At 37.7% G+C, this 23516-nt stretch overlaps 3 protein-coding genes across 3 annotated transcripts; all 3 read right to left on the reverse strand.

Moving 5' to 3' along the window:
- Positions 1-1328: 1328 nt before the first annotated feature.
- LOC109152810 (peroxisome biogenesis protein 19-2-like) lies at positions 1329-4902 on the reverse strand. Its single transcript, XM_019300462.1, has 6 exons — positions 4800-4902; positions 4655-4768; positions 4468-4516; positions 3913-4204; positions 2636-2952; positions 1329-1700 (listed from the first exon to the last, which is right to left on the reverse strand). Exons 2-6 carry the CDS (start codon positions 4695-4697, stop codon positions 1655-1657), a joined length of 747 nt encoding a protein of 248 aa, XP_019156007.1. The 5' UTR covers positions 4698-4768; positions 4800-4902; the 3' UTR covers positions 1329-1654.
- A 1635-nt stretch (positions 4903-6537) lies between these two features.
- LOC109152806 (protein transport protein SEC16B homolog) lies at positions 6538-13949 on the reverse strand. Its single transcript, XM_019300458.1, has 13 exons — positions 11672-13949; positions 11228-11545; positions 10226-10351; positions 9999-10121; positions 9665-9835; positions 9415-9540; positions 9182-9316; positions 8913-9040; positions 8688-8796; positions 8292-8603; positions 8049-8204; positions 7616-7938; positions 6538-7448 (listed from the first exon to the last, which is right to left on the reverse strand). Exons 1-13 carry the CDS (start codon positions 13451-13453, stop codon positions 6932-6934), a joined length of 4326 nt encoding a protein of 1441 aa, XP_019156003.1. The 5' UTR covers positions 13454-13949; the 3' UTR covers positions 6538-6931.
- Positions 13950-15183: 1234 nt separating this feature from the next.
- On the reverse strand, positions 15184-22047 carry LOC109152814 (protein transport protein SEC16B homolog). The gene is made up of 14 exons (XM_019300467.1): positions 21916-22047; positions 19792-21790; positions 19347-19664; positions 18830-18955; positions 18602-18724; positions 18275-18445; positions 18024-18149; positions 17791-17925; positions 17526-17653; positions 17298-17406; positions 16904-17215; positions 16661-16816; positions 16238-16536; positions 15184-16061 (listed from the first exon to the last, which is right to left on the reverse strand). Exons 2-14 carry the CDS (start codon positions 21637-21639, stop codon positions 15542-15544), a joined length of 4371 nt encoding a protein of 1456 aa, XP_019156012.1. The 5' UTR covers positions 21640-21790; positions 21916-22047; the 3' UTR covers positions 15184-15541.
- Positions 22048-23516: the final 1469 nt, after the last annotated feature.

Here is a 23516-nt window from a genome sequence, read left to right on the forward strand (position 1 = left end):
CATATTTACCTTTCAATTCAGATTCTAATCAAGTAAAATAAAATTTTTTCCAGATAAACCACCGAACAAATGTTTTCTAAGTCTTAGTTTGATACTCATGTGACGTGTATTGATTGGTTTGAAAAAAAAAAATTGCTAATGTTTTCTTAGTAATAATAAGTTATGTTATCAATAAATCAACAAGATTCTTACTAATGAGTGTGTTAATAATCATTGGTTTTCTTTTCATATCAATCAAATTGCTATTTTTTTTTTTCATTTTCTTTGCTTCCTCTGATGAAACCAAGATCAAGATATGTGAGTACACACTATTGAGTATTGACACATTGATCATACGGAGGCGACACCGTACCTGCATATGCATTTAATCCAACATCTTGGTGGTTGATATATTTAATCTCACATCTCATCTGGGTGGTTAATCCAACATCTTGGTGGTTGATATATTTAATCCCACATTAATCTCATATCTCATCTGGTTGGTTAATCCAACATCTATCTTGGTGGAGGAAAGACGGCAAAAATCTCTTTCTTTTTCTTGCAAGATTTGGGGGCCTATTTTATTGGAAAAGTCTGGTCGATGCGGGATGTCCATTTTAACTACCCAAGCTACTCAAATCTCGGTAATGGGAGGACATGTGTATGATCAAGATTGAAGGCTAGCCGATGTCTTACATTTGTCAACCATCTGGAAGGTGCTCCACACTATAAATAGACACCCTTATTTCCCTTTAGACATAACTCCTTGTTCGTTCAACCTCCTTCCTAGCAGTAACATTATTATTTTTAGTCCATTCCTTAGGGCTATAGTATTTATTTTTAGTCCATTCCTTAGGGCTATAGTATTTATTATTTATGTATTCTCTGGATTGTCATTTTAGCTCAATGTCTCGGACTTTGTACATATTTCTTTGGGCCTAGTGCCTCAAGCAATAATACTACTATTTTCCTAACTACCCACATTTTATACTTTCATACCCGATTTATGATGAATCTCGACAAAACCATCACACAGCAACAAAATTCTTACTAAATGATGTGTCAAACAATTAAGGCGTTTTTCTTTCCACATCAATCAAATCATGACACATCAGCCAGCATGAATCACACTAATCAAGCCTTGCACATTGACAAGCAAGAATCTCATTGTGCTCTATAGAGTGTTCTATATGCCCAATAATATTCCCAAATGGGCAGATACATCATACATTCATACATACAATCATTTGCAAATTTTGGCACTCATATCTGACGTGGATTGGTGCCACCAATCCTATCTTGCCACGTCAGGAATGATAGAATGAGTGTAAAAATAGTACAAAACTAAGTGCACATATAATATAACTTCTTCCATACTTCAATAATTCATGATTTCATATATCATTCAACTATAGTTTCAGAAAATATTTCAGCCCTGCAACTGTAGTGTTCTTCAAAGAAACTAAACTGTATAATAATTCACCAATTATCACCAGTTTCAGAGGATTGAGGATGATGATAAAAACATAATGATTTAAACCAATTCTTCAAATAAATTGTATGATTCACCAATTCTTCAAGATTTAACCGCATTCGAAGCAAACCCAGTTTCTTGCGTACATCGCCATGGACTTCGAATCAAGGAAGGCGGGCCCCACCAAACAGACAGTATCTCTCACATAATGCGGCAATTTTGCTGAGACTGGAGATTCTCCGGGGACCTGCAACATAACGGGAAAATTTGCTAAATTCCATGTTGCATCACAGATGACAAGACACGAGAAATTAATTGCGTATGGTATAACACAGTATACTAAGCAAGGTGGCGTTTTGATTTTTCTGAATCTTTAAGGGTGTGTAAGAGTCCCATTGATAAAATAAGAGAGAACATATGGGTTTATAAGACCATGAGTTAGACTAGCTAATTGGTTGGATTCAATCTTTAGTATGGTTTGACCCATGTAGGGATGTCAATTGTACCCGCACCCGACGGGGAACCCGATTCCCCGCCCCTATGGGGACGGGGATGGGGATAGAAATAGGGGATCGGGGATGGGGATGGGGTAATTTTGAATTCCCCGCCGGGGACGGGGACGGGGATGGGGAGTACTCTCCCTGCCCCGCCCCGTCCCCGATGTATGTATGTATGTATGGGGAGTACACACATATGTATTACTTTGTATACAATATATATAATTTTAGAAGCATTGTTGTCATTGTTTGTCATGCTTATGAAATGCATATTTAAATAACATGTTTAATTGTAAAATATTGAATACTATTTTAAATTGGAGATGAATATATATACGTTATTTATTTAAATGTTTATGAATGATTAATTTTTAATTTTTTTTATAACTTATTAATGGGGTGGGGATTCCCCGTCCCCAAATAATCCCCGTGGGGATGGGGATGGGGGGAGTTTTCCATTCCCCGGCGGGGATGGGGACGGGAACGGGGAATGGGAAAAAAGTCGGGGGCGGGGATGGGGGGTATGTCTCCCGCCCCCACCCCGCCCCGTTGACATCCCTAACCCATGACTATTATAGCCCAGTTGAGTGACCCTGGCCTAATCTTAGTTTCTAAGAAAGGGAGAAGCATATAAAACTGATGGAATATGAAAAATACGGGAGTTCAATTAAGTAGAAATACGTACAGCTGTGCAATACTCGACAAATCGAAATCCGGGGCGAGCTCGTGAACGATATCATTGGGCGGCTGGCCACACTCTTGCATTTTCTGCATAAGCTCAACAACCTTGTTGAAATTATCTGGCTCGGCTTCATAAACTCCAATTAGCTCTTTTATAAGTTCGTACTGGTGCCTGTAACGATCATACTCTTCATTGGTTAATTTAGCTTTGTTTTCTTCTAACCATTTCGGATATCTTTCTTCAATTTCTTTCATGGGTTCGTGAAGAACTTCTTTAGATAAAAGCTGCTGCATCATGGTCTCCACAATAGATTCCATATCCTGCCAAATGAAACAAAAATACGAGAACTCTAAATAAGTTGGCCAAATCGTCAAATGCTAGTCTTCGGCTTAAAGGCTTTCTTAAGAGGTCACGCCCCATTTTTGCTTGGCAACCTAGTTTTTGTTTTGGGATTGCCGTCTACATTGATCAACACAAACATTTGAGCTTAGATTTTAAGGTTTACTAGATTGTTACTTATGCACAATCCCGAACAAGAAGTGCCTTACACGACTCCAAAATGATCAAGTTAGTCATATTCTATTTTGTTAGACTCTATAGATCCTAGCATTGATTATCTAACATTCCAAACCAATATTCCCAGCAAGCGTCAAGGAAAAAAATCTATTCCATCCCACGAGTACCGAAGAAAATATACTAATCAGTACCAAACAAAAGAATATGGAGCTAAAGAGCTAATTCTTATTCACATATTGGGGGTGTTTGGTAAATAGTTGTTAGCTGATTGGGTTAGTGAGTTTGACTAGTTGATAGCATTAGCTGATTGTAGAAAGATATTTGGTAAATTACCTGTTAGCTGATAGCTAATTACATAGAATTTTAGTGTTTTGGAGCAATAAGCTGTTACAAAAAGCTAATTAATCAAACACTCATATTGGTTGTTTAACCAAGTCAAACAGCTAATAGTGGTCAAACAAGCCAAAATTGGCTGATAGGCTAACTATTTAACCAAATAGGGCCATTGTATATCCTAATAGATGCAGATGCAATGACAAGAAACAAAGGAAAATTCTTTCTCAAACTACACCACTCAACGTCAAAGCTACTCCTAGAATAAGAAACAGTCGAGACTCCTTCAACTTTCTAGAAAAGAGACATCGGTTCTCATAACAACACTATGAAACACTGTTAGTAAAAATCACGAGAGTTCAAACATGTAAGGTTCGTTCAATGCCACTCTGGAGCTAAACCGGATAATTGCAGAAGGCCGAGAAATTTACCTGAGACCCAGCAAGCTCCTCAAACTGTTTGACCCAATCCTCCACCATTGCATCAGGCCCAAAATTCTCACCACCGGGCTTTAAACCAGTCGTCGATTCTAACCCCTTCACAGCCTCCCTCGTCTGTTCTCTAAGCTTATCAAGAGCCTCGTTAACATGCGAATCCTTCAACTCCTTGGAATGCTTTTGCTTCCCCTTTTTCTTAGCTCTCAAATCTGGCAACCCCATCCCTAAACCTTGAACCCCCCCAGGCATACGAGCATCGTCTTTCTTCCCCTCTCCATCTTTACTCCTGCAACCCAAAACACAAACACTTACCCATTTTTATCCCATAACTTAATACCAAACTTGCAAAATCCTAATAGTCCCAAAAGCATATATTGGAAACACACAAATCCAAAACTAAAATTCAGCAGAATCCTAACAGTTCCAGAACAATATAAACATAAATGTGCAGTCCAGTCCAACTATTTCAATTTGGTATCGGGCTTTTAGTTGAAACAAATTACATCAATTGTGAAAACACAGAAAACCAAAAACAAAAAAAGTTCACACCTTTGAGCAGAAGAGGTGAGATTGAGGCTCTGAAAATCATCCAAAGCACCTGAAATCATACAATATGATGACTTAAATACTTCACCATAACCTCACAATACATTCAAGATCATGTTTACACGCACACAAAGACGCTAAAGAATCACATAATAAAAGAAGAAAAGCGAAAAGGGGTTGAGGGTTTTACTATCAAGGAGCTGGTCTAAATCATCGCATTGGTCGGTAGCCATGGATTTTTCCCCAAATTTTCTTCTCCGTTCAGCAAAATTGATGAAAAAAATCCAACCCTTTTATCTGAATGGCGATGGGGGCTGGAAAAAAAAAATCTTGGGCAATCAAAAGAGATTTACGGAGGAGGTGTCAGCTGCGGTGTGCGTCATTAGTAGTGACGTCGTTTCTGGCGGAATAACCGATAACCACAACCGTCAATCCAAATTCTAAACAGAAAATTTTGGAAAATATAATGGTAGAAATTAGGAAGTAACAAATTTTTCCTTTTACACTACCTTTACATGTGATTTGGAAACATTGACTTCTGTTCATATTAAAAAACGTTTCTTTATTACGGAGTATTAAATTAAGGAAAAATGATCCTTTTTTGTTTTATTTTTTAAGGAAGGGGATACCCTAGATACACACTATTTGCCTCAAGTGAGGTTCAAACCTTACATCTCCCACTCAGAAGAGCAACCAGATACCAGTGGACTACAAACCACTTGGTCAAAAAAATGATCCTTTAAAAGGGTAAATGCTGCACCTATTATAGAGTAAATACTCGAAATGGTCCTTCGACTATAGCTAAATTCACAAATTAGTCCTCGACTTTTAATTTCAACCAATTAAGTCTTTAACTTTGTAATTTTGACACGATTTGGTCCTCCATCTATTTGACCGTTTGTTGACCGTGATCGACGATCTCCAGAAGAACCTTCAGCTCTCGTCGGAGCACGTGGAGGACTCCAGGATGACGTTGCACTAGTTCAAAAACACGTCGTCTTCTTCGCTCTGGTACAAACTCAACTACATTGAATCCAAAGGGATGATGAAGAAAGGGAACCGGATTTGGTAGATTGCTTTCGACGGTGCATTAAAATGTAACAGTGCGGTTTGGAAATGCAACTAAAACCTTAAAAAATCGACGATGGACCATGAAATTACATATATATCTTCAAAAATCACAGTCAACAAATTGTCAAATAGACAGAAGACCAAATTGTGTTAAAATTACAAAGTTAAGGACTTAATTGGTTGAAATTGAATGTCGATGATCAATTTGTGAATTTAGCTATAGTCGAGGGACCATTTTGGGTATTTACTCCCTATTATATGAAGATGTATTCAGGTATTCTGTGTCACAATGAAAAAAAAAAAAAAAAGATTATAATAATTTATTAATTAATTGAGCTTATAAATAAAAAAAATTTAAATATTAGAGATAAATATGAAAATTTTATTTTTCTTCCTCCTACATTAATTACAGAATGGTGACCCTCTTTATAAGAAAAACATAATCGAGTACCCTTACACCCAAATAATATAAGATTGAAGGAAGGTCACTGGATCGAACTCGGTAGAGGAGTATTAACTCTTTAAATTATAACAGAGATACTCGGCTACGCTACTCTAACCTCATAACACTCTCACTCCAGTTATATAAGATTCAACATCATTCAAATAAGGAAAGTCATGCCTACTCCAACTCATCATGTTCTTGACATTTTTTTGAGGGTGTAATCTAACGTTTCTATCGTCTAACTGACATAGTGACTACTCTTCACTGAGTTGCAGACACTTTTAAGGGTGGGACAACTAGCCTGAGACCAGCTAGAGATCATGTTCTTAACATATTATTCCAATGCCTCTCATGCATCACTTGAGCCAGTCCATATTGCATCCCTAGCCCGGCTTCCTTATCCCGAGCCAGTCCATACTGCCCGGCTTCCTTATCCCGAGCCAGTCCATACTGCGTCCCTAGCCCGGCTTCCTTATCCCGACTATGCTGCTCCAATCTCATAACACTCGCTCAAGACCAACCTTCAGCCTATAATGATATCTGATCATATCTCAGTAGATCCAATACTAAGCAATTTTATTGGTACTATCTTCCAACAATAGTTTAAGGTTCTACAAGTATATAGGATGTTCTCTTCCTCAATAAATGAACAAATGAAATGTACATTTGTATCTGTTGACCATATTCCTTCATAAATTATGACATTACTCTCAAATATCTATCACTAGAAGTAAACAATGGCTGTCAACACAACATAAGTAATGCAGAAAAACAAGGGATTGATTGAGGATTGGTCGTGGGGAATGAGATGAGAGCTTCTTCTTGGGCAACAGTGTTGAGGTTTCTTTCAGAAACACCTCTCGCTGTCTAAGAACTCAGTGCAGAGCTCATGCCCACACTGAACTGTGACAAGAAGCAAAACTTAATATATATATATACATTCTTTCACTATCAGAGTTCGACTTCATGAAGATCCTCGCCAAAACTGCCACTTCTTGAGGAGTGCATTAAAGAAGCGTCGGGGGGCATAAATGATGACGGCGGAGGCATGCCCGGGACCTCACCGAGTGGTTTGGCGTTGGATTTAGGTTCAGGAGATGTAGACTCGTTTAAAGCTCCACTCCAGGATGCTGTTCGCCGTGCGAGAGCTGGAAAGGAACCGGGGACTGTTGGTGCCAACTTATTTGAGAGGTTTCCTGTGCTTCCGAATCTTTGAATAGTCATGTCTGATGGCGGGGGAGGAGACTGGAATGCACCATTGACATGGGAGAAAGAAGGGTGTTCATTATTAGTGGCGATATCCTGTGTGCTGTCAATGGTACTATCAACTGGCTGTTCAGGAGAGGCGACTGGTGCAGGAACAAAAAACTTTTGGGTGGCGGGGTTTGCAGGTTTGGTTGAGGGAACAGAAGGGGACTGGAACAAATTTGTGGCGTTACCACCGCCTTTGTTGAAGGTATCCACATACCTGAAAATGGTGAGGGTATCGTCAATTTCACTAGAGTTAAAATAACCCAAAACATTAACATTACCCACTATTAGCTCCTTAGTTTTATTTTTCAAAATCAGTTGTATGACAATTAACCACCAAGAAAAAGAAAAATCACAAATAGCAAATCCATAATCTGATTTTACCTTGACCGTACACCCGTTCTGCTACGTGCTGAAAACTGATTAGAAGTAGGTGGAAGTGGTGGCATTCCTGAACCACTGTCCATCGGGGCTGGACTCTTCAATTCTGGAGTTCCATTGCTAGAACCTTCATTCTTTAGAGCACTCCGCAAGTTATACTCTGACGGTGCATTCCGCAAGTTATGATCTGATGCTCCATTCTGGAAAGAGGCAGTTGTTGGTGGGGGTGCAATTGCTGGCTCCTCAGCTGGTGGTTCAGCACCTTCCTCGACCCATCTTTTGAGTTTTTCGTCGTAATAGAATTTATTTTGATCACCCAATTTTGCCTACAAAAGCAATGCAAAAGAGAGTAGAGATTAAAGTTAGTGAATTGTGATCACATAATATAGAAGATGCAAAGGAGAATGTTGCAGCAATAAATATCTTGCAGAATCACCTGGCGGCCTTGGCGAGATTTAAGGACTAATCCCATTGTTTTCTGAATAATCTGGGATCCAAAACTGAAGCGACTAAATCGTGATGTACCTCCTCCTGATGCATTTTCTTGCGTTGTACTTGGGGTTGCATCTTTCGGAGGAGACTCAGCCTTGCCCTATAAAGATTTACAAATCCATAATTTCTCTACCCAGGAACAGTTATAATTGACCAAAATCCACCATAAAATACTCAGAAAGCAAACCTGTAGGGAACTTTTTCCAAAGTCAGGTTCTGAAGCGCTTCTATTGTGAAATGTCTTTCTACTGCCATTAGCGGCATAATCACTTATGGGCTCCATAGATGTAGAAGGTACTAATGATGACATTGCCATAGTTGATTGGCTGTTTGAGACTCTAGGTCCCACAGACTGATGAATTTGTTCATTCGCTTGTGTATTGGTACTTGAAGGTACAGGTGGTGGTAGACCCCCAACAACACGGTGAGCAGTACTATCAAAAAGGTTAAGTAATTTACCCACCAATTTTGCTGGGGCTAAATTTGCAGAGAATCCACCCTGTAAAACAAAAAGCTCCACAAGAGTTACCTCCACAGAGTTGATAAAGGACATTCCAATTAAGCAATGGAAACAACAAGGTACCTGCTGGTGAGTTCTTATCCTTTCTTCCAGTGAGGACGATAGTTGTCTCAATGTTTCAACTTCAGGAGCTCGACCAGTTTTGAGTGATTTCAGTAATGCTTGACTGTACCTGAATCAAATTAAATAACAGTAAGCAACCAGAAGTAACAAATTTTAATACTCTGTACAAAACTGAGAAATAATAAAAGGTTTGCATAATATAACACTTAAGACTTGCTCACATACTTTAGTGCATCCGATATCTTCCCAACCTCGGCCAACATGTGAGCATATACAAGCTTGTACGGTTGGAAGGGAAGAAGAATAAACTGAGAGTTCCCAAGAAGCTTTGAATATTCAAATAATTCGGTCCTCTATCCAAATATGCAATCAAATCGGTACATAGTTATTGAGTTATGCAATACCACAGCAACAACAAAATAAAAACCTTACCATTTCTTTTGTGTATAAAGTAAGCACAATTTTTTTTAAAAAAAATGTCAAGTCAGTAGCACCTGAATAGCTTCTGGACTAGCATAAGTTCGGGGGAATTTCCAGTGATCTGCACCAACAAGACACAACCTAGCAGTGTCCGAATATGGTTCAAAATTTGCCTCTGCCACCAGATAGCAAATGTGTGCAGCAACGATCTGAATTGCATTTTATAAAGAGTAAAGAACCAAGTTAGGTTGGAAATTATCATCAAGAACAAGCGGACAATTTAGAGAGTTCCAAGGGTGAAGCATACATCATTTCTCTCTTTCCACAAACAATCTCCAAGGTGAATTAGCACCAGTTCATCATCCTTGGTTCTATTAGCAGTTATCACAGCCAAATTCTCTTCCCAATCATCTAACATGCCATTTGCACCAAACTAGAAGAAAAGTGAAAAGAGAAGGAAGAAATCCAATCATTCCAACCAAAGGTATCCACACTTCAAGTGTCTATAACGAAGTCCCACAGGAACATCAGCTCATAAAAATTAATAACAATAATACCTGTGCAGGTTGCTGAGGGATATTTAGAGCACCAGGCATGACACCATGAGCCATAGTATCCACAGAAAAGACAGCAGCTGGTTGACCAGCAATTAGAAGGCACAATGTCCTCAAAGGTGTCCCGGGGACTAGTTGTCGTAGTGCCATTTGTTTCACTGTTTCAACATAGAACTACAATGAAAAGGAACAAAAGTCAGGAGAAAGAGAGGAAGATAGAGATAAAAGAATATACCTGAAAGAGAGCTTTTGCTATTCCCATTCCGTTTTTTGGTTTTAGGTTTATATTTTTCTGGCTGGGTGGGTGGGGTGGGTCATGCGTGTGGTTATAACTTACCTGCTCACCAAGTTGTGCCGCAAGAATAAGAGCAGGTCCCCATAACTGACCCTCTTGTGCACATTGTAATGCTTCTTTCTTTCTACCAGAAACCAGAAGACTTTGAACCTCAGTAGCAGTAGCCTAAGCATATATTGGAAGAGAGAATTAATGGGGAAGGTGCTAATTAAGACAATAATATATAAAAACAACAGCAAACTATTAAATAATTTTTATAAAAGACAAACCTGCATCTGTCCTTCAGACGGCAATTGTTGCACACAACGAGTAGCGGCACCATATTGATTGAGTAGCACACTGCTTTTGGCAGATGCAAAAAGTTTCGCTACAGCGGTTTCCGGAGAATCACTTCCCTGTTAAATGAAAAACTCACCTTAACCCCAAATGGCTAAAATAGACTACATTAATCCAATTAAAAAGTTTTCAATTAGAGTAACCAGAGATTCAATCACAGAAAGAATTCTGTAAACATGTACCAACACAACTCACACAAGCTATCAGAAGCAAGTGACATCAGAAATTTCGTCTAAGCATCAGAACCTTAGTGGTGCAAACCTTGTTACTATATGATTCACTTACTCTAGTGACAAAGTTGCAAGTATGAAAAAGTAAAAAACAAACAGACATACAACTATGATGTTATATATATATATATATATATATATATATATATATATATATATATATATATATATATATATATATATATATAAGCATCAGAACCTTAGTGGTGCAAACCTTGTTACTATATGATTCACTTACTCTAGTGACAAAGTTGCAAGTATGAAAAAGTAAAAAACAAACAGACATACAACTATGATGTTATATATATATATATATATATATATATATATATATATATATATATATATATATATATATATATATATATTAAAATTCCTCAGCCACTTGTTTTCAGATGTAATGCAATTTCTTTTTCATGTGTTAGACACATGTTGTGTGTGTCAGTTTTGAATGCATATTTATGTCTATGATGTTAAATACTTCCAAATGAATGGAAAATGGTAAGCATACTATAAGGGAGTTTTCAACACATCCTGATTCTATAGGAAGAAGAACAGATAAAGTAAAAAATATTGCCCTTTTTATGGATCAATCAAAGCATGCCACTCCAGCAAGGAGTAAAAAAGAAATAAAAAGTGGGAGTACATGAAGTATTAATCCAAATGAATCAAGTGCAATATGAATGGAGAATTATGGGGTGTTACCTTAATTGCAGCATCAGTACCAAATGGGGAACGGAGTTTTCCATAATACTGACAACCTATTTTTAACAGAGATAGTAGCAACTTCAAAACTTCAACTTTCCTGTAATCCAAATCGGGAGATCCTGAATGCGCAATCCTGTCATCAATCCATTTGTTCAATTCCTTACTACCAACGCTTCCACCTACTAGTGGTCCAGGGAAGGATTGTCTGAACAGAGTTCGCAAATAACTGCACGTGCCAGTCCCAACACTCGAATCCACCCTCTCAGTCACAATGTCAATCAAGTCAAGCACAGATATAGAACCTCCTACAGGATTCTTCACATAATATACACAAATTCTTTCAGTATTCAGCATGAGTCATTCAAGAAAATTAAAATGAAAACAAAAGCACACTAATAAAAATAATTAAATAGAAAAAATAAAAACAATTAGAGGACTAACCTCATTTCCAAAAGAGGAGTTTCCTAAAGAACTATTATGTTTCATCAAAATAAGCTTTCCACCAAAACCAAAAGTAACCAAGGCGTGTGGGGGGCGCCCTGCAGATGACCTCTCCGCACCGGGAGCATAAGTGAACTGCTGAGTGCTTTGAAATGGTTGTGAGAAATTAAATGAAGTATGATTCCCTAAATATTCACTTGAGGAATGCTTGTGATCATTTTGCTCAATACTTGGTTGATGGAATTGTTGATTGAAGCTTCCCGTAGAAGCAAGGCCTTGTGACCTCGCTAATAATGGAAACTCACTTTGAGTTTGATTTGCATTCCCATGATATATACCTGTTTCCTCATAATTGTTTGCCGTCGGCTGAGAAAACTGGTTGGTAGCAGAATAATCGTGCCCATAGTTGTTCTCCACTTGTTGGTTTCCCTTGTATTCTTGCATAGGCTCGCTATTAACAACGCACTGAGTTTGCCATGTACTAGGTGTCTGTTGATTATAATGACCAAAAGATCCAGACCAGTTGTTGCCTAGAGCTTTACTACTAAACTGTTGACCGCTACTGGAATCAGCTTGTCCAAATGCACCATGAATCATTTGTTCATCATTTTGTGAAAAAGTCATGGATGAAGCATAACCATTCTGATTTGGCTGATTCTCAGCTTCAATGGCTAATTGAGAAGACCTAGCATACGTGTCGAGAGAACGCCATTCTTGAGCAATTGTATCATAATACCAGCCAGGGTAGTTAGGATCAAATATCATATGTGATGGGTAACCGTTGTTTACTAATGAAGTCTGATTCCAATCAGTCACCATTTCATTGGCCTGTGAAACCTGATTCCAATTAGTGACATTTTCGGTTGTCCCGCTCTCAGTTTGAGTCCCTGCAGCAGACTGAGCAGTTTGCTGCAGATATGAAATCTCCGTCTTCCCATTCTCCCAATTAGCAGATAAACTAGGGTCATAGCTCCCCTGTACATTAGCTCCTGCCTCATAGTTATCCACATGATACCACTGCCCAGTATTTGGATCATACTTCCATCCTGGATAAAGACTTTCCCAATACTGAGTGCTATTCAGATTCTGGCCATCCACAGCTGGATCGGTAGCTGCACCGTAGTCATAGTCTTGTTGATATTGTGCATAAGAATTTGAAGTATTTAAATATGCAGAATCATGCCCTTGGTCAGCTGAAACATTCTTAGACTCTATATTCGCATTTATCTCAGCACTACCACCAACTTCACTAAAGAAGTCTGAGAAAGATCCAAAACCACCAGAATCAGCATTAGAACCAGAACCAGCATTAAAAGCACTCCATCCCACCTCCTTCACACTTGAATGCCCATGCCCAGATCCACTGCTCTTATCAACTGCTGCATCAGAAGCAACTTCATCTGCTAAATTTCCATTACTACACTCACCCAAACTATTAAGACCAGCCGAATTCAGTGGGTCTAAGGAAGCACTTCTCTCAACTACATTTTCCTCCACCAATGTCCCCGGTTTAACATCATCAGGAATAAGTGCCCCTTCATCCCCACCATCTCCAATCCCAGTTTCCCAACCATCTGTTTCATTATTCCCATTATCATTGATATCACTTAAACTCAGATTGGCAAAAGCCTTGGCCTCATCAGATTCATCCCCATCAAAACTCACCTGACCCGTCACCGGCGCCACAGCCTTGAAATCGCCATCATCCTCATCATCCACCAGCTTGTCAAAGAAATCCTCATCCGTCTGATCCTCCACCTGAAATGGAGGATTCGAAGCCATCTGTTCAATTCACTCAAGCTCCAATCTTAACAAATCGCTACAGATTCCACCACACACTCTAATTTCGAGCTTTCCCCAATCAGATCCGAGCTCAAAATCCAACGTCGCACACAGACCTCGCAAACCGACATCTAGGGTTCTTCATCTTCGAACAAACCAAACCAAACCAAAACCAAACGAAAATTTTCAGAACAAAAACGCTTGCTCATATCAACAAAGCGCCATAGAAAACGAAGAATCTAAAATTCAAACGCAGCACGTGAACTGATTAACTTACAGATCGAGATGCATGTACCTCTGCAAATCCGGCGGCACGTATATATAAATCCGTTCGTCTATGTCTCTATATACAAATTAACACACATATATGTATATGTCGCATCTACAGACACAGGCAAAGTAAGACGAAAGACAACTCTATTTCACACAAGGATCTCAATTCTCAGAACACACGACCTCCTCAACCCAAAAACACCATTTTTTTCATTATTACAGTAATTCTGTATTATTAATTACACCGCATTAAAGTATTTAATAATAACTTCATTTTTATGTTTTTTTTTTTTTTTTTTTGGAAGAAACTTTGACTTTTTGTCAAATTTTTGCATAAAATCTTATATGATAGGATTCACAAGTTCGATTCTTACTAACTTCAAATACTTTTTGAGTTGAGTATATCCCATAGAACTTTTTAACACAATACATACTATCAGAAATTGACAATAAATTTTTTCGTCACCAAAAAATAAGAATTAATAAAATTAAATCTAATTGTATATTTTTTTTTAAGAATGGTCAAATAAGTTATTAATTCAATATGTCATCTAACTACAAAAAACAAAAAAAAAAAAAAAAAACAAAAAAAGGGTAATTGATCCCCAAACAAGCCAAACTCAATATTCAATTGCTCCCAATAAAAAGGCTAATATGACATTTGAGATTTTAAAAAATAATTTTTCTCCCTTTTTTATTTGGGATGACATGGATGAGTTTTAAATCTAAAAAATTAAATAATAAATAAATATTAAATCGAAGACAACCACATCAACTACCTTTATCTAGCCATTCCCTTTATTGTCTTCAACGCGAGATGAAGGTCTATTTACCTCATTTGTTTCTTACCTTAGGTTGGGATTATCCCAGTCAATATATCCATTTGCTAGATGATGTGACATTCGCCACATCATTTAACTATATTTTTTTATTAACAGGATTTGCAAATCTTGTAGCTGCGACAACTTTTGTACTTTTTTTTTTAAATTTCTTTGACCTTTTAATATTTTAATGTGATTAATATAAATTAATAATGTTATTTTAACATATTGGAGCCCACTTTTAAAAATTGATTGGATTTGCAGTGATTAGTGTAAATAATAAATGATTTGTAAATTGAGTGACGTGAGAGTGGAACCCATTTTTTAAAGTGGGAGAGATTTGCAGAGATAAGGATAACTTTAAATAAACAAATATCTCTATTTGATTGTCTTCAACAAAGGCAACAATAGAGAATGACTAGATTGATGGAGGCCATCGATATGGTTACCTTCAATATAAGATATTTGATTTGATCACACAAAATTAGGAGTCATTGCAATTTTGTTAAGTGGTCAAATTACAATTTTGTTTATAGTTCAATAATACCTTCAGTTACTCATAAGATGTAACACAACTAAAATGTAACACACATGAAGTTGTTCAACAAGTATACATTGACTAATGCAAGAACCATGTTGGATCTAAAAGATTATTTGCTATTTTATTGAAAATATGACCTTTCCAAGGATTGTTCAAACTTCTTATCCCATATAGGATGTGTTATCCTCAATAAATGAACAAATGAAATGTACATTTGTATCTGTTCACCATATTGCTTCATAAATTATGACAAAACTCTGAAATAACAGGAGCTAAGCTTTTCAAGGGACGAACAAAAACCTATCACTAGAAGTGAACAATGGCTTTCAACACTGAAAGGTCGGCCGTGTGGGGGGGATTGGGCAACAGTGTTGTTGGTTTCTTTCAGAGCTCGATGCCCACCATATTGAACTGTGACAAGAAGCAAAACTTAGTATATACATTCTTTCAGTATCAGAGTGCAACTTGATGGAGACCGTCGCCAAAACTGCCACATCTTCTTGAAGGGGCGAAAGAAGTGTCGGTGGGAATGAATGATGGTACGTCGCCAAGTAGTTTAATGTCGGATTTACATTCAGGAGATGAATCGTCACTGAAACTTCCACTCCACGATGCTGTTCGCCGAGCATGAACTGCAAAGGAGGTGGGGGCTGCGGCTGCTGCTGCTGCTGCCGCAGCATTATTTGAGAGGCTTCCTGTGCTTCCAAATCTTTGTTTAGTCATGTCTGATGGTACACGAGGAGGCTGGAATGAATCATTGACGAGGGAGGGAGAAGCAGAAGGATTGTCATTATTAGGTGAAGTATCGTGTATGCTGCTGTCGGGGGAACTATCAACTGGCTGTTCAGAAGAGACAACTGGTGCAGGAACAAAAAACTTTTGGGTGTGGGTGGCAGGTTTTGTTGAGGGAGCAGAAGGCGAGTGGAACAAATTCGTTGCGTTACCACCACCCTTGTTGAAGGTATCCACATACCTGAAAAAGGTGAGAGTGTTGTCATTTCACTACTTTGTTTGAGTTTCAATAAGCCAATAGCAATAACATTACACATTTTAGCAGCTTAATGTCATTTTTCAAAATCAGTTGTATGAAAATAATCCCCAAGAAAAAAACAAAAATTACCAAATGCAAGTCTATAATCTGAGCTTTACCTTGACCGTACACCCGTTCTGCTACGTGCTGAAAACTGATTAGAAGAAGTAGGTGGAAGTGGTGGCATTCCTGAACTGTCCCCCAAAGCTGGACTCTTCAATTCTGGAGTTCCATTACTAGAAGGACTTTCATTCTTTAGTGCATTCCGCAAATTATAATCTGAAGCTCCATTTTGGAAAGAGGCAGTTGTTGGAGGGGGTGCAACTGCTGCTTCCTCAGCTGGTGGTTCAGCACCTTCCTCAACCCATCTTTTGAGTTTTTCGTCATAATAGAATTTATTTTGTTCACCCAATTTTGCCTACAAGAGGTATGCAAACGGAAAGAGAAAATTAATGCGGAAGATTAAGGTTTGTGAATTGTGATCGCATAATATAGAAGATGCAAAGCAGAATGTTGCAGCAATAAATATCTTGCAGAATCACCTGGCGACCTTGGCGAGATTTAAGGACTAATCCCATTGTTTTCTGAATGAGCTGGGATCCAAAACTGAAGCGACTAAATCGCGACGTTCCTCCTCCTGATGCATTTTCTTGCGTTGTACTTGGGGTTGCATCTTTCGGAGGAGACTCAGCCTTGCCCTATAAAGATTTACAAATCCATAATCTCTCTACCCAGGCACAGTTATAATTGACCAAAATCCACTATAAAGTACTCAGAAAGCAAACCTGTAGGGAACTTTTTCCAAAGTCAGGTTCTGAAATGCTTCTATTGTGAAATGTCTTTCTACTGCCATTATCGGCCAAATCACTTATTGGTTCCATAGATGTAGAAGGCACTAATGATGACATTGCCATTGTTGATTGGCTGTTTGAGACTCTAGGTCCCACAGACTGATGAATTTGTTCATTCGCTTGTGTATTGATACTTGAAGGTGCAGGTGGTGGTAGACCCCCAACAACACGGTGAGCAGTACTATCAAAAAGGTTAAGTAATTTACCCACCAATTTTGCTGGGGCTAAATTTGCAGAGAATCCGCCCTGTAAACAGAAGCTCCACAAGAGTTACCTCCACAGAGTTGATAAAGGACGTTCCAATTAAGCAATGGTAATAACAAGGTACCTGCTGGTGAGTTCTTATCCTTTCTTCCAGTGAGGAAGATAGTTGTCTCAATGTTTCAACTTCAGGAGCTCGACCAGTTTTGAGTGATTTCAGCAATGCTTGACTGTACCTGAATCAAATTAAATAACGGTAAGCAACCAGAACTAATCAATTCTAATACTCGGTGCCAAACTAAGAAATAATAAAAGGTTTATATAGTATTGAAATACTAAATGCCTGCAAACATACTTTAGTGCATCTGATATCTTCCCAACCTCGGCCAACATATGAGCATATACAAGCTTGTAAGGTTGGAAGGGAAGAAGAATAAACTGAGAGTTCCCAAGCATCTTTGAATATTCAAATAATTCGGTCCTCTATCCAAATATGCAATCAAATCAGTATATAGTTATTGAGTTATGCAATACCACAGCAACAACAAACTGAAAACCTTACAATTTCTTATTTGTCAAGTAAGCACAATTTTTTTAAAAAAATGTCAAGTCAGTAGCACCTGAATGGCTTCTGGACTAGCATAAGTTCGGGGGAATTTCCAGTGATTTGCACCAACAAGACACAACCTAGCAGTGTCCGAATATGGTTCAAAATTTGCCTCTGCCACCAGATAGCAAATATGTGCAGCTACAATCTGAATTTCAATTTTAAAAGAGTAAATAACCAAGTTAGGTTTGAAATAATCATCAAGAACAAGCGGACAGCATAGAGAAGTCCAAGGGTGAAGCATACATCATTTCTCTCTTTCCATAAACAATCTCCAAGATGAATAAGCACCAGTTCATCATCCTTTGTTCTATTAGCAGTTATCATAGCCAAATTCTCTTCCCAATCATCTAACATGCCATTTGCACCAAACTAGAAGAAAAGTGAAAAGAGAAGGAACAAATCCAATCATTTCAACCAAAGATATCCACACTTCAAGTGTCTATAACAAAGTCCCCATAGGAACATCAGCTCATAAAAAATAATAACAATAATACCTGTGAAGGTTGCTGAGGGATATTTAGAGCACCAGGCATGTAACCATCAGCCAAAGTACCCGCAGAAAAGACAGCAGCTGGTTGACCAGCAATTAGTAGGCACAATGTCCTCAAAGGTGACCCTGGTACAAGTTGTCGAAGTGCCATTTGCTTCACAGTGTCAACATAGAACTGCAATGATGAATAACCAAAAGTCAAGGGAGAGAGGAAGAGAGAGATACAAGACTACACCTGAAAGAGAGTTTTTATTCTTCTCATTCCCTTTTTTTGCTTTTAGGTTTCTCATAATTCAAGTGGGTGGGTGGGGTGGGTGTCATGATAACTTACCTGCTCACCAAGTTGTGCAGCAAGAACAAGAGCAGGTCCCCATAACTGACCATCTTGTGCACATTGTAATGCTTCATTCTTTCTACCAGAAACCAAATGTCTTTGAACCTCTGCAGCAGTGGCCTAATGCAGATATTGGGAAAAAGAATTGATGAGAAAAGTGCTAATTGAGAGAATAATATATAAAAATAACGGAAATCTGTTAAATAATTTATATAAAAGACAAACCTGCATCTGCCCTTCAGAAGGCAATCGTTGCACACATTGAGTAGCGGCACCATATTGATTGAGTAGCACACTGCTTTTGGTAGATGCAAACAGTCTAGCAACTGCAGTTTCTGGAGCATCACTTTCCTGTTAAATGAAAAACTCACCTTAACCTCAAATGGCTTAAATAGACTACATTAATCCTATTACAAAAATTTCAATTAAAGTAACCAGAGACTCAATCAGCAGAAAGAATCATGTAAATAAGTACTTAAACAAGTGGCATTGGATATTTTTTATAAATATCAAAATCTTAGTGATGCACAAACCTTGTTACTTTAAACAACCAAAAATACTGAAAAAGGGAATATATTAAAAAATCTTCAGCTAGTCGTCTCCAGAGTTCAGATGTAATGCTATTTCTTTTTCATGTGTCAGACAAAGCGTGTGACAGTTCTGAATACATATTTATGTCTATGATTTTAAATACTTCCAAATGAATCACGTGCACTATAAATGGACAATTATGCAGTGTTACCTTAATTGCAGTATCAGTACCAAATGGGGAACGGAGTTTTCCATAATACTGACAACCTATTTTTAACAAAGATAGTAGCAACCTCAAAACTTCAGCTTTCCTGTAATCCAAAACAGGAGATCCTGAATGTGCAATCCTGTCATCAATCCATTTGTTCAATTCCTTACTACCAACACTTCCACCTACTAGTGGGCCAGGGAAGGATTGTTGGCACAAAGTTCGCAAATAACTGCTTGTGCCAGTCCCAACACTCGAATCCACTTTCTCAGTCACAATGTCCACCAAGTCCAGCACAGAAATAGAACCTCCTCCAGAATTCTTCAGATAATATACACAAATGCTTTCAGCATTCAATGTGAGTCATTCAAGAAAATTAAAATGAAAACAAAAGCACACTAATAAAAATAATTAAATTGAAAAAAATAAAAACAATTAGAGGACTAACCTCATTTCCAAATGAGGAGTTTCCTAAAGAACTATTATGTTTCATCAAAATAAGCTTTCCACCAAAACCAAAAGTAACCAAGGTGTGTGGGGGACGCCCCGCAGATGACCTCTCTGCACTGGGAGCATAAGTGAACTGCTGAGAGCTTTGGAATGATGGTTGTGAGAAATTAAATGAATTTTGATTCCTCAAATATTCACTTGAGGAATGCCTGAGTTCATTTTGCTCAATGGTTGGTTGAAGGAATTGTTGACTGAAGCTTCCAGTAGAAGCAAGGCCTTGTGACCTTGCTAATAATGAAAACTCACTTTGACTTTGATTTGCACTCCCATGATATATACTTGTTTCGTCATAATTATTTGTCATCGGCTGAGAAAATTGGTTGGTTGCAGAATAATCATGCCCATAGCTGTTCTCCGCTCGTTGGTTTCCCTTGAATTCTTGCATAGGCTCACTAGTAGCAACACATTTAGTTTGCCATGTATTAGGTGTTTGTTGATTATAATGACCAAAAGACCCAGACAAGTTGTTGCCTAGCCCTTTGCTACTGAACTGTTGACCAATAGTGGTATCAGCTTGTGCAAATGCACCATGAATCATTTGTTCATTGTTTTGTGAAAAAGTCATGGATGAAGCATAACCATTCTGATTTAGCTTATTCTCACCTTCAATGGTTGATTGAGAAGAATTAATATACGTGTCGAGAGAACGCCATTCTTGAGCAATTGTATCATAATACCAGCCAGGGTAGTTAGGATCAAATATCATATGTGATGGGTAGCCATTGTTTACTTGTGAAGCATGATTCCAATCAGCCACCATGTTGTTGGCCTGTGCAACCTGATTCCAATTAGTGACATTCTCAGTTGTCCCACTCTCAGCTTCAGCCCCTGCAACAGACTGAGCAGCAGTTTGCTGCAGATATGAAACCTGTGTCTTCCCATTCTCCCAATTAGCAGATAAATTAGCGCCATAGCCCCCTTGTACATTAGCCCCTGCAGCATAATCCACTTGATACCACTGCCCAGTAATTGGATCGTACTTCCATCCCGGATAAAGATTTTCCCAATACTGACTGCTATTCAGATTCTGGCCATCCACAGATGAATCGGCACCTGCACCATAGCTGTAGTTCTGTTGATATTGTGCATAAGAATTTGAAGTATTGTTTTGGGTCGAGGGGAGGGTGGCAACCCCAAAAGAAACCATTCCAGAATTTGAAGTATTTAAATATGCAGAATCAGGCACTTGGTCAGCTGAAACAATCTTAGGCTCAATATTCACATTTTCGTCAGCATCTCCAGAACCATCCCCCAATTCAGTAAAAAAGTCTGAATAAGATCCAAAACCAGAATCACCATTAGAACCAGGAACAGCATTAAAAGCACTCCACCCCACCTCCTTCACACCTGAATGCCCAGATACACTGCTCTTATCAACTGCTACATCTGAGGTAATGTCATCCGCTAAATTTCCATTACTACACTCACCCGAACTATTAAGACCGGCTGAGTACAGTGGGTCTAAGGAAGCACTTCTCTTAACTACATTTTCCTCAACCGACGATCCCGGTATAACATCATCAGGAATAAGCATCCCTTCATCCCCAACATCTCCAATCCCAGTTTCCCAACCATCTGTTTCATTATTCCCATTGTCATTGCTATCACTTAAACTCAGATTGGCAAAAGCCTTGACCTCATCGAATTCATTCCCATCCACACTCGCCTGGCCCGACGTCGGTGCCACAAGCTTCAATTCCCCATTGTCGCCGTCGTCATTCACCAGCTTGTCGAAGAAATCCTCGTCCGTCTGATCCTCCACATGGAATGGAGGATTCGAAGCCATCTGTTCAATTCACTAAATATCTAACCTTACCAAATCGCTGCAGATTCCGAAACACACTCAAAATTCGAGCTAGCCCGAATCCGATCAGAGCTCAAAATCCAACGACACACGCAGACAAAATCCTCGCAATCCGACATATAGGGTTCTTCAACTTCGAACAAACCAAAACAAAACGAAAATTCTCAGATAACAAAAAAACAAAAAACGCTTGATCAAAGTGCCATAGAAAACGAAGAATCAAAAATTCATACGTAGCACATGGACTAATTAACTTACAGATCGAGATGCATGTTATCTCTGCAAATCCGGCGCCATGAACACACGTATACACATTAGTTCGCCGTTCTATACATATATCAACGTAATGTATCTATAGACGCAGGCATAGTAAGACGAAAGACAACTCTATTTCCCACAATGATCTCAATTCTCAACTCATACGATTATTCTTTTTTGTTTATTACCGAGTACTATTTCCTGTATTATTAATTATTTAAGTAAAGTAATTTCTTTTTGTGAAATAAAGTAATTTCCATTTTTAATTTATCCCATTTTTGTGCAAAAATTTATATCATATGATTGGCACTATTATATAACTAAATCAATAATACAATGTTAAATCAAATAGTATATAACGAATAATGTCTAAATAAACAAGAGTATGTTACAATCTGTTGCATTTCTTTGTATTTGTATAATAATTAGTGACAAGTCTCAAATACACATTGATAACAAATGATTGACGCTTTTACAAAATATTTTATTAATTGCTTATCAGTACAATAAAAAGGTATATCATCTAATAGAGACACAATTATATTTGCGTAATCTTAACATTCAACATCACATCTCAATTGCACACTAGTGGTAGAGTGTTATACTTTGCCTTCCAAGTTTTTATCCACCAGTGTAATTATTACTCTATCATAATTTAATTTTATGTCCTCACGAGTTTGATAAACAAAGGACAATAATCTACCTATGTCTTTCAACTTCCGAAAACTTTTCAATGTTAAATACTAATAATGCTATATACTAAAATAGTAAGACATTTAATACATCTATAATTTGACAAAATTAAAGGTTTCATACCATCTTATTTCACATTACATAATGTATTCTATATATTGCGATTGATAATGTTCATTATCAAATACTGTTGTGTTAAGTCCAATTGTTTTATTGTTGATTAAATATAACAATTTATAGACTTCGTCCTTGATACACAAAATTTATTTGGAGTTCAAGAAGTCGAAATGTGTTCGTAGATCGGGAAATATTAAGGATCGTTTTTAAGTTAAAATTCGTATTGCTTTGTAGAGCAAGTTGACTTTTATAATGTGGGGAATGAACAAATAGTGAAGTGCTTGTTCAAAAGAAAGGCATGGTACTTGCTCATATGCTATTTATGCCAATTACACCACGTGTTGGTATTGAATTGAGAGGGCGCTTCATGTACAACTTGCCCATCCAGTCACGTCCACTTTCCAACCTAAAAGGTCAAAAAGCGCACTACAAAGGTAAAAATGATTGGTAACTGTCATATACACTTTTTATAATTCTCATCAAGGCTATTAGTAACAAATCAACATGAAACTCAAATCACTTAAAATATTTAATATATTTTTTTTAAAAAAAAAAACTTAAAATATTTAATATAATCTTTGTGACACTCAAACATCTTGACCTCAACCCCAACAATTTTAAAAAATTGGTAAACAAAAGTTTGTCTTAGACAAAATTTCAAATTTGTTATAATGTAGGGAAAAAAAACTAATATAGTAATTTTGAAGTATTTTTTGCTTACCGTCCCAACATAATATTAGTGGTTAACATCAATATTACTATTTCAAACATAATGTATCGATCATATGGAA

The sequence above is a fragment of the Ipomoea nil genome, unplaced genomic scaffold (assembly GCF_001879475.1).
Source record: "Ipomoea nil cultivar Tokyo-kokei standard unplaced genomic scaffold, Asagao_1.1 scaffold2480, whole genome shotgun sequence".
In the NCBI taxonomy this organism is placed as follows: domain Eukaryota; kingdom Viridiplantae; phylum Streptophyta; class Magnoliopsida; order Solanales; family Convolvulaceae; genus Ipomoea; species Ipomoea nil.

Excerpts from the sequence above, each read along its gene's own strand:
- LOC109152806 (XM_019300458.1), bottom strand. The coding sequence starts at position 13,453 with ATGGCTTCGAATCCTCCATTTCAGGTGGAGGATCAGACGGATGAGGAT. Across the intron at positions 9,041-9,181 it reads CTAGTCCAGAAGCTATTCAG|AGGACCGAATTATTTGAATA; the intron begins GTGCTACTGACT and ends ATATTTGGATAG. Across the intron at positions 8,797-8,912 it reads AAGATATCGGATGCACTAAA|GTACAGTCAAGCATTACTGA; the intron begins GTATGTGAGCAA and ends AATTTGATTCAG.
- LOC109152810 (XM_019300462.1), bottom strand. The coding sequence starts at position 4,697 with ATGGCTACCGACCAATGCGATGATTTAGACCAGCTCCTTGATA. Across the intron at positions 4,205-4,467 it reads CTCACCTCTTCTGCTCAAAG|GAGTAAAGATGGAGAGGGGA; the intron begins GTGTGAACTTTT and ends TTTGGGTTGCAG. Across the intron at positions 1,701-2,635 it reads TTGTCGAGTATTGCACAGCT|GTCCCCGGAGAATCTCCAGT; the intron begins GTACGTATTTCT and ends GTTATGTTGCAG.
- LOC109152814 (XM_019300467.1), bottom strand. The coding sequence starts at position 21,639 with ATGGCTTCGAATCCTCCATTCCATGTGGAGGATCAGACGGACGAGGAT. Across the intron at positions 18,446-18,601 it reads CTGCACAACTTGGTGAGCAG|TTCTATGTTGACACTGTGAA; the intron begins GTAAGTTATCAT and ends TCATCATTGCAG. Across the intron at positions 18,150-18,274 it reads TCCCTCAGCAACCTTCACAG|TTTGGTGCAAATGGCATGTT; the intron begins GTATTATTGTTA and ends CTTTTCTTCTAG.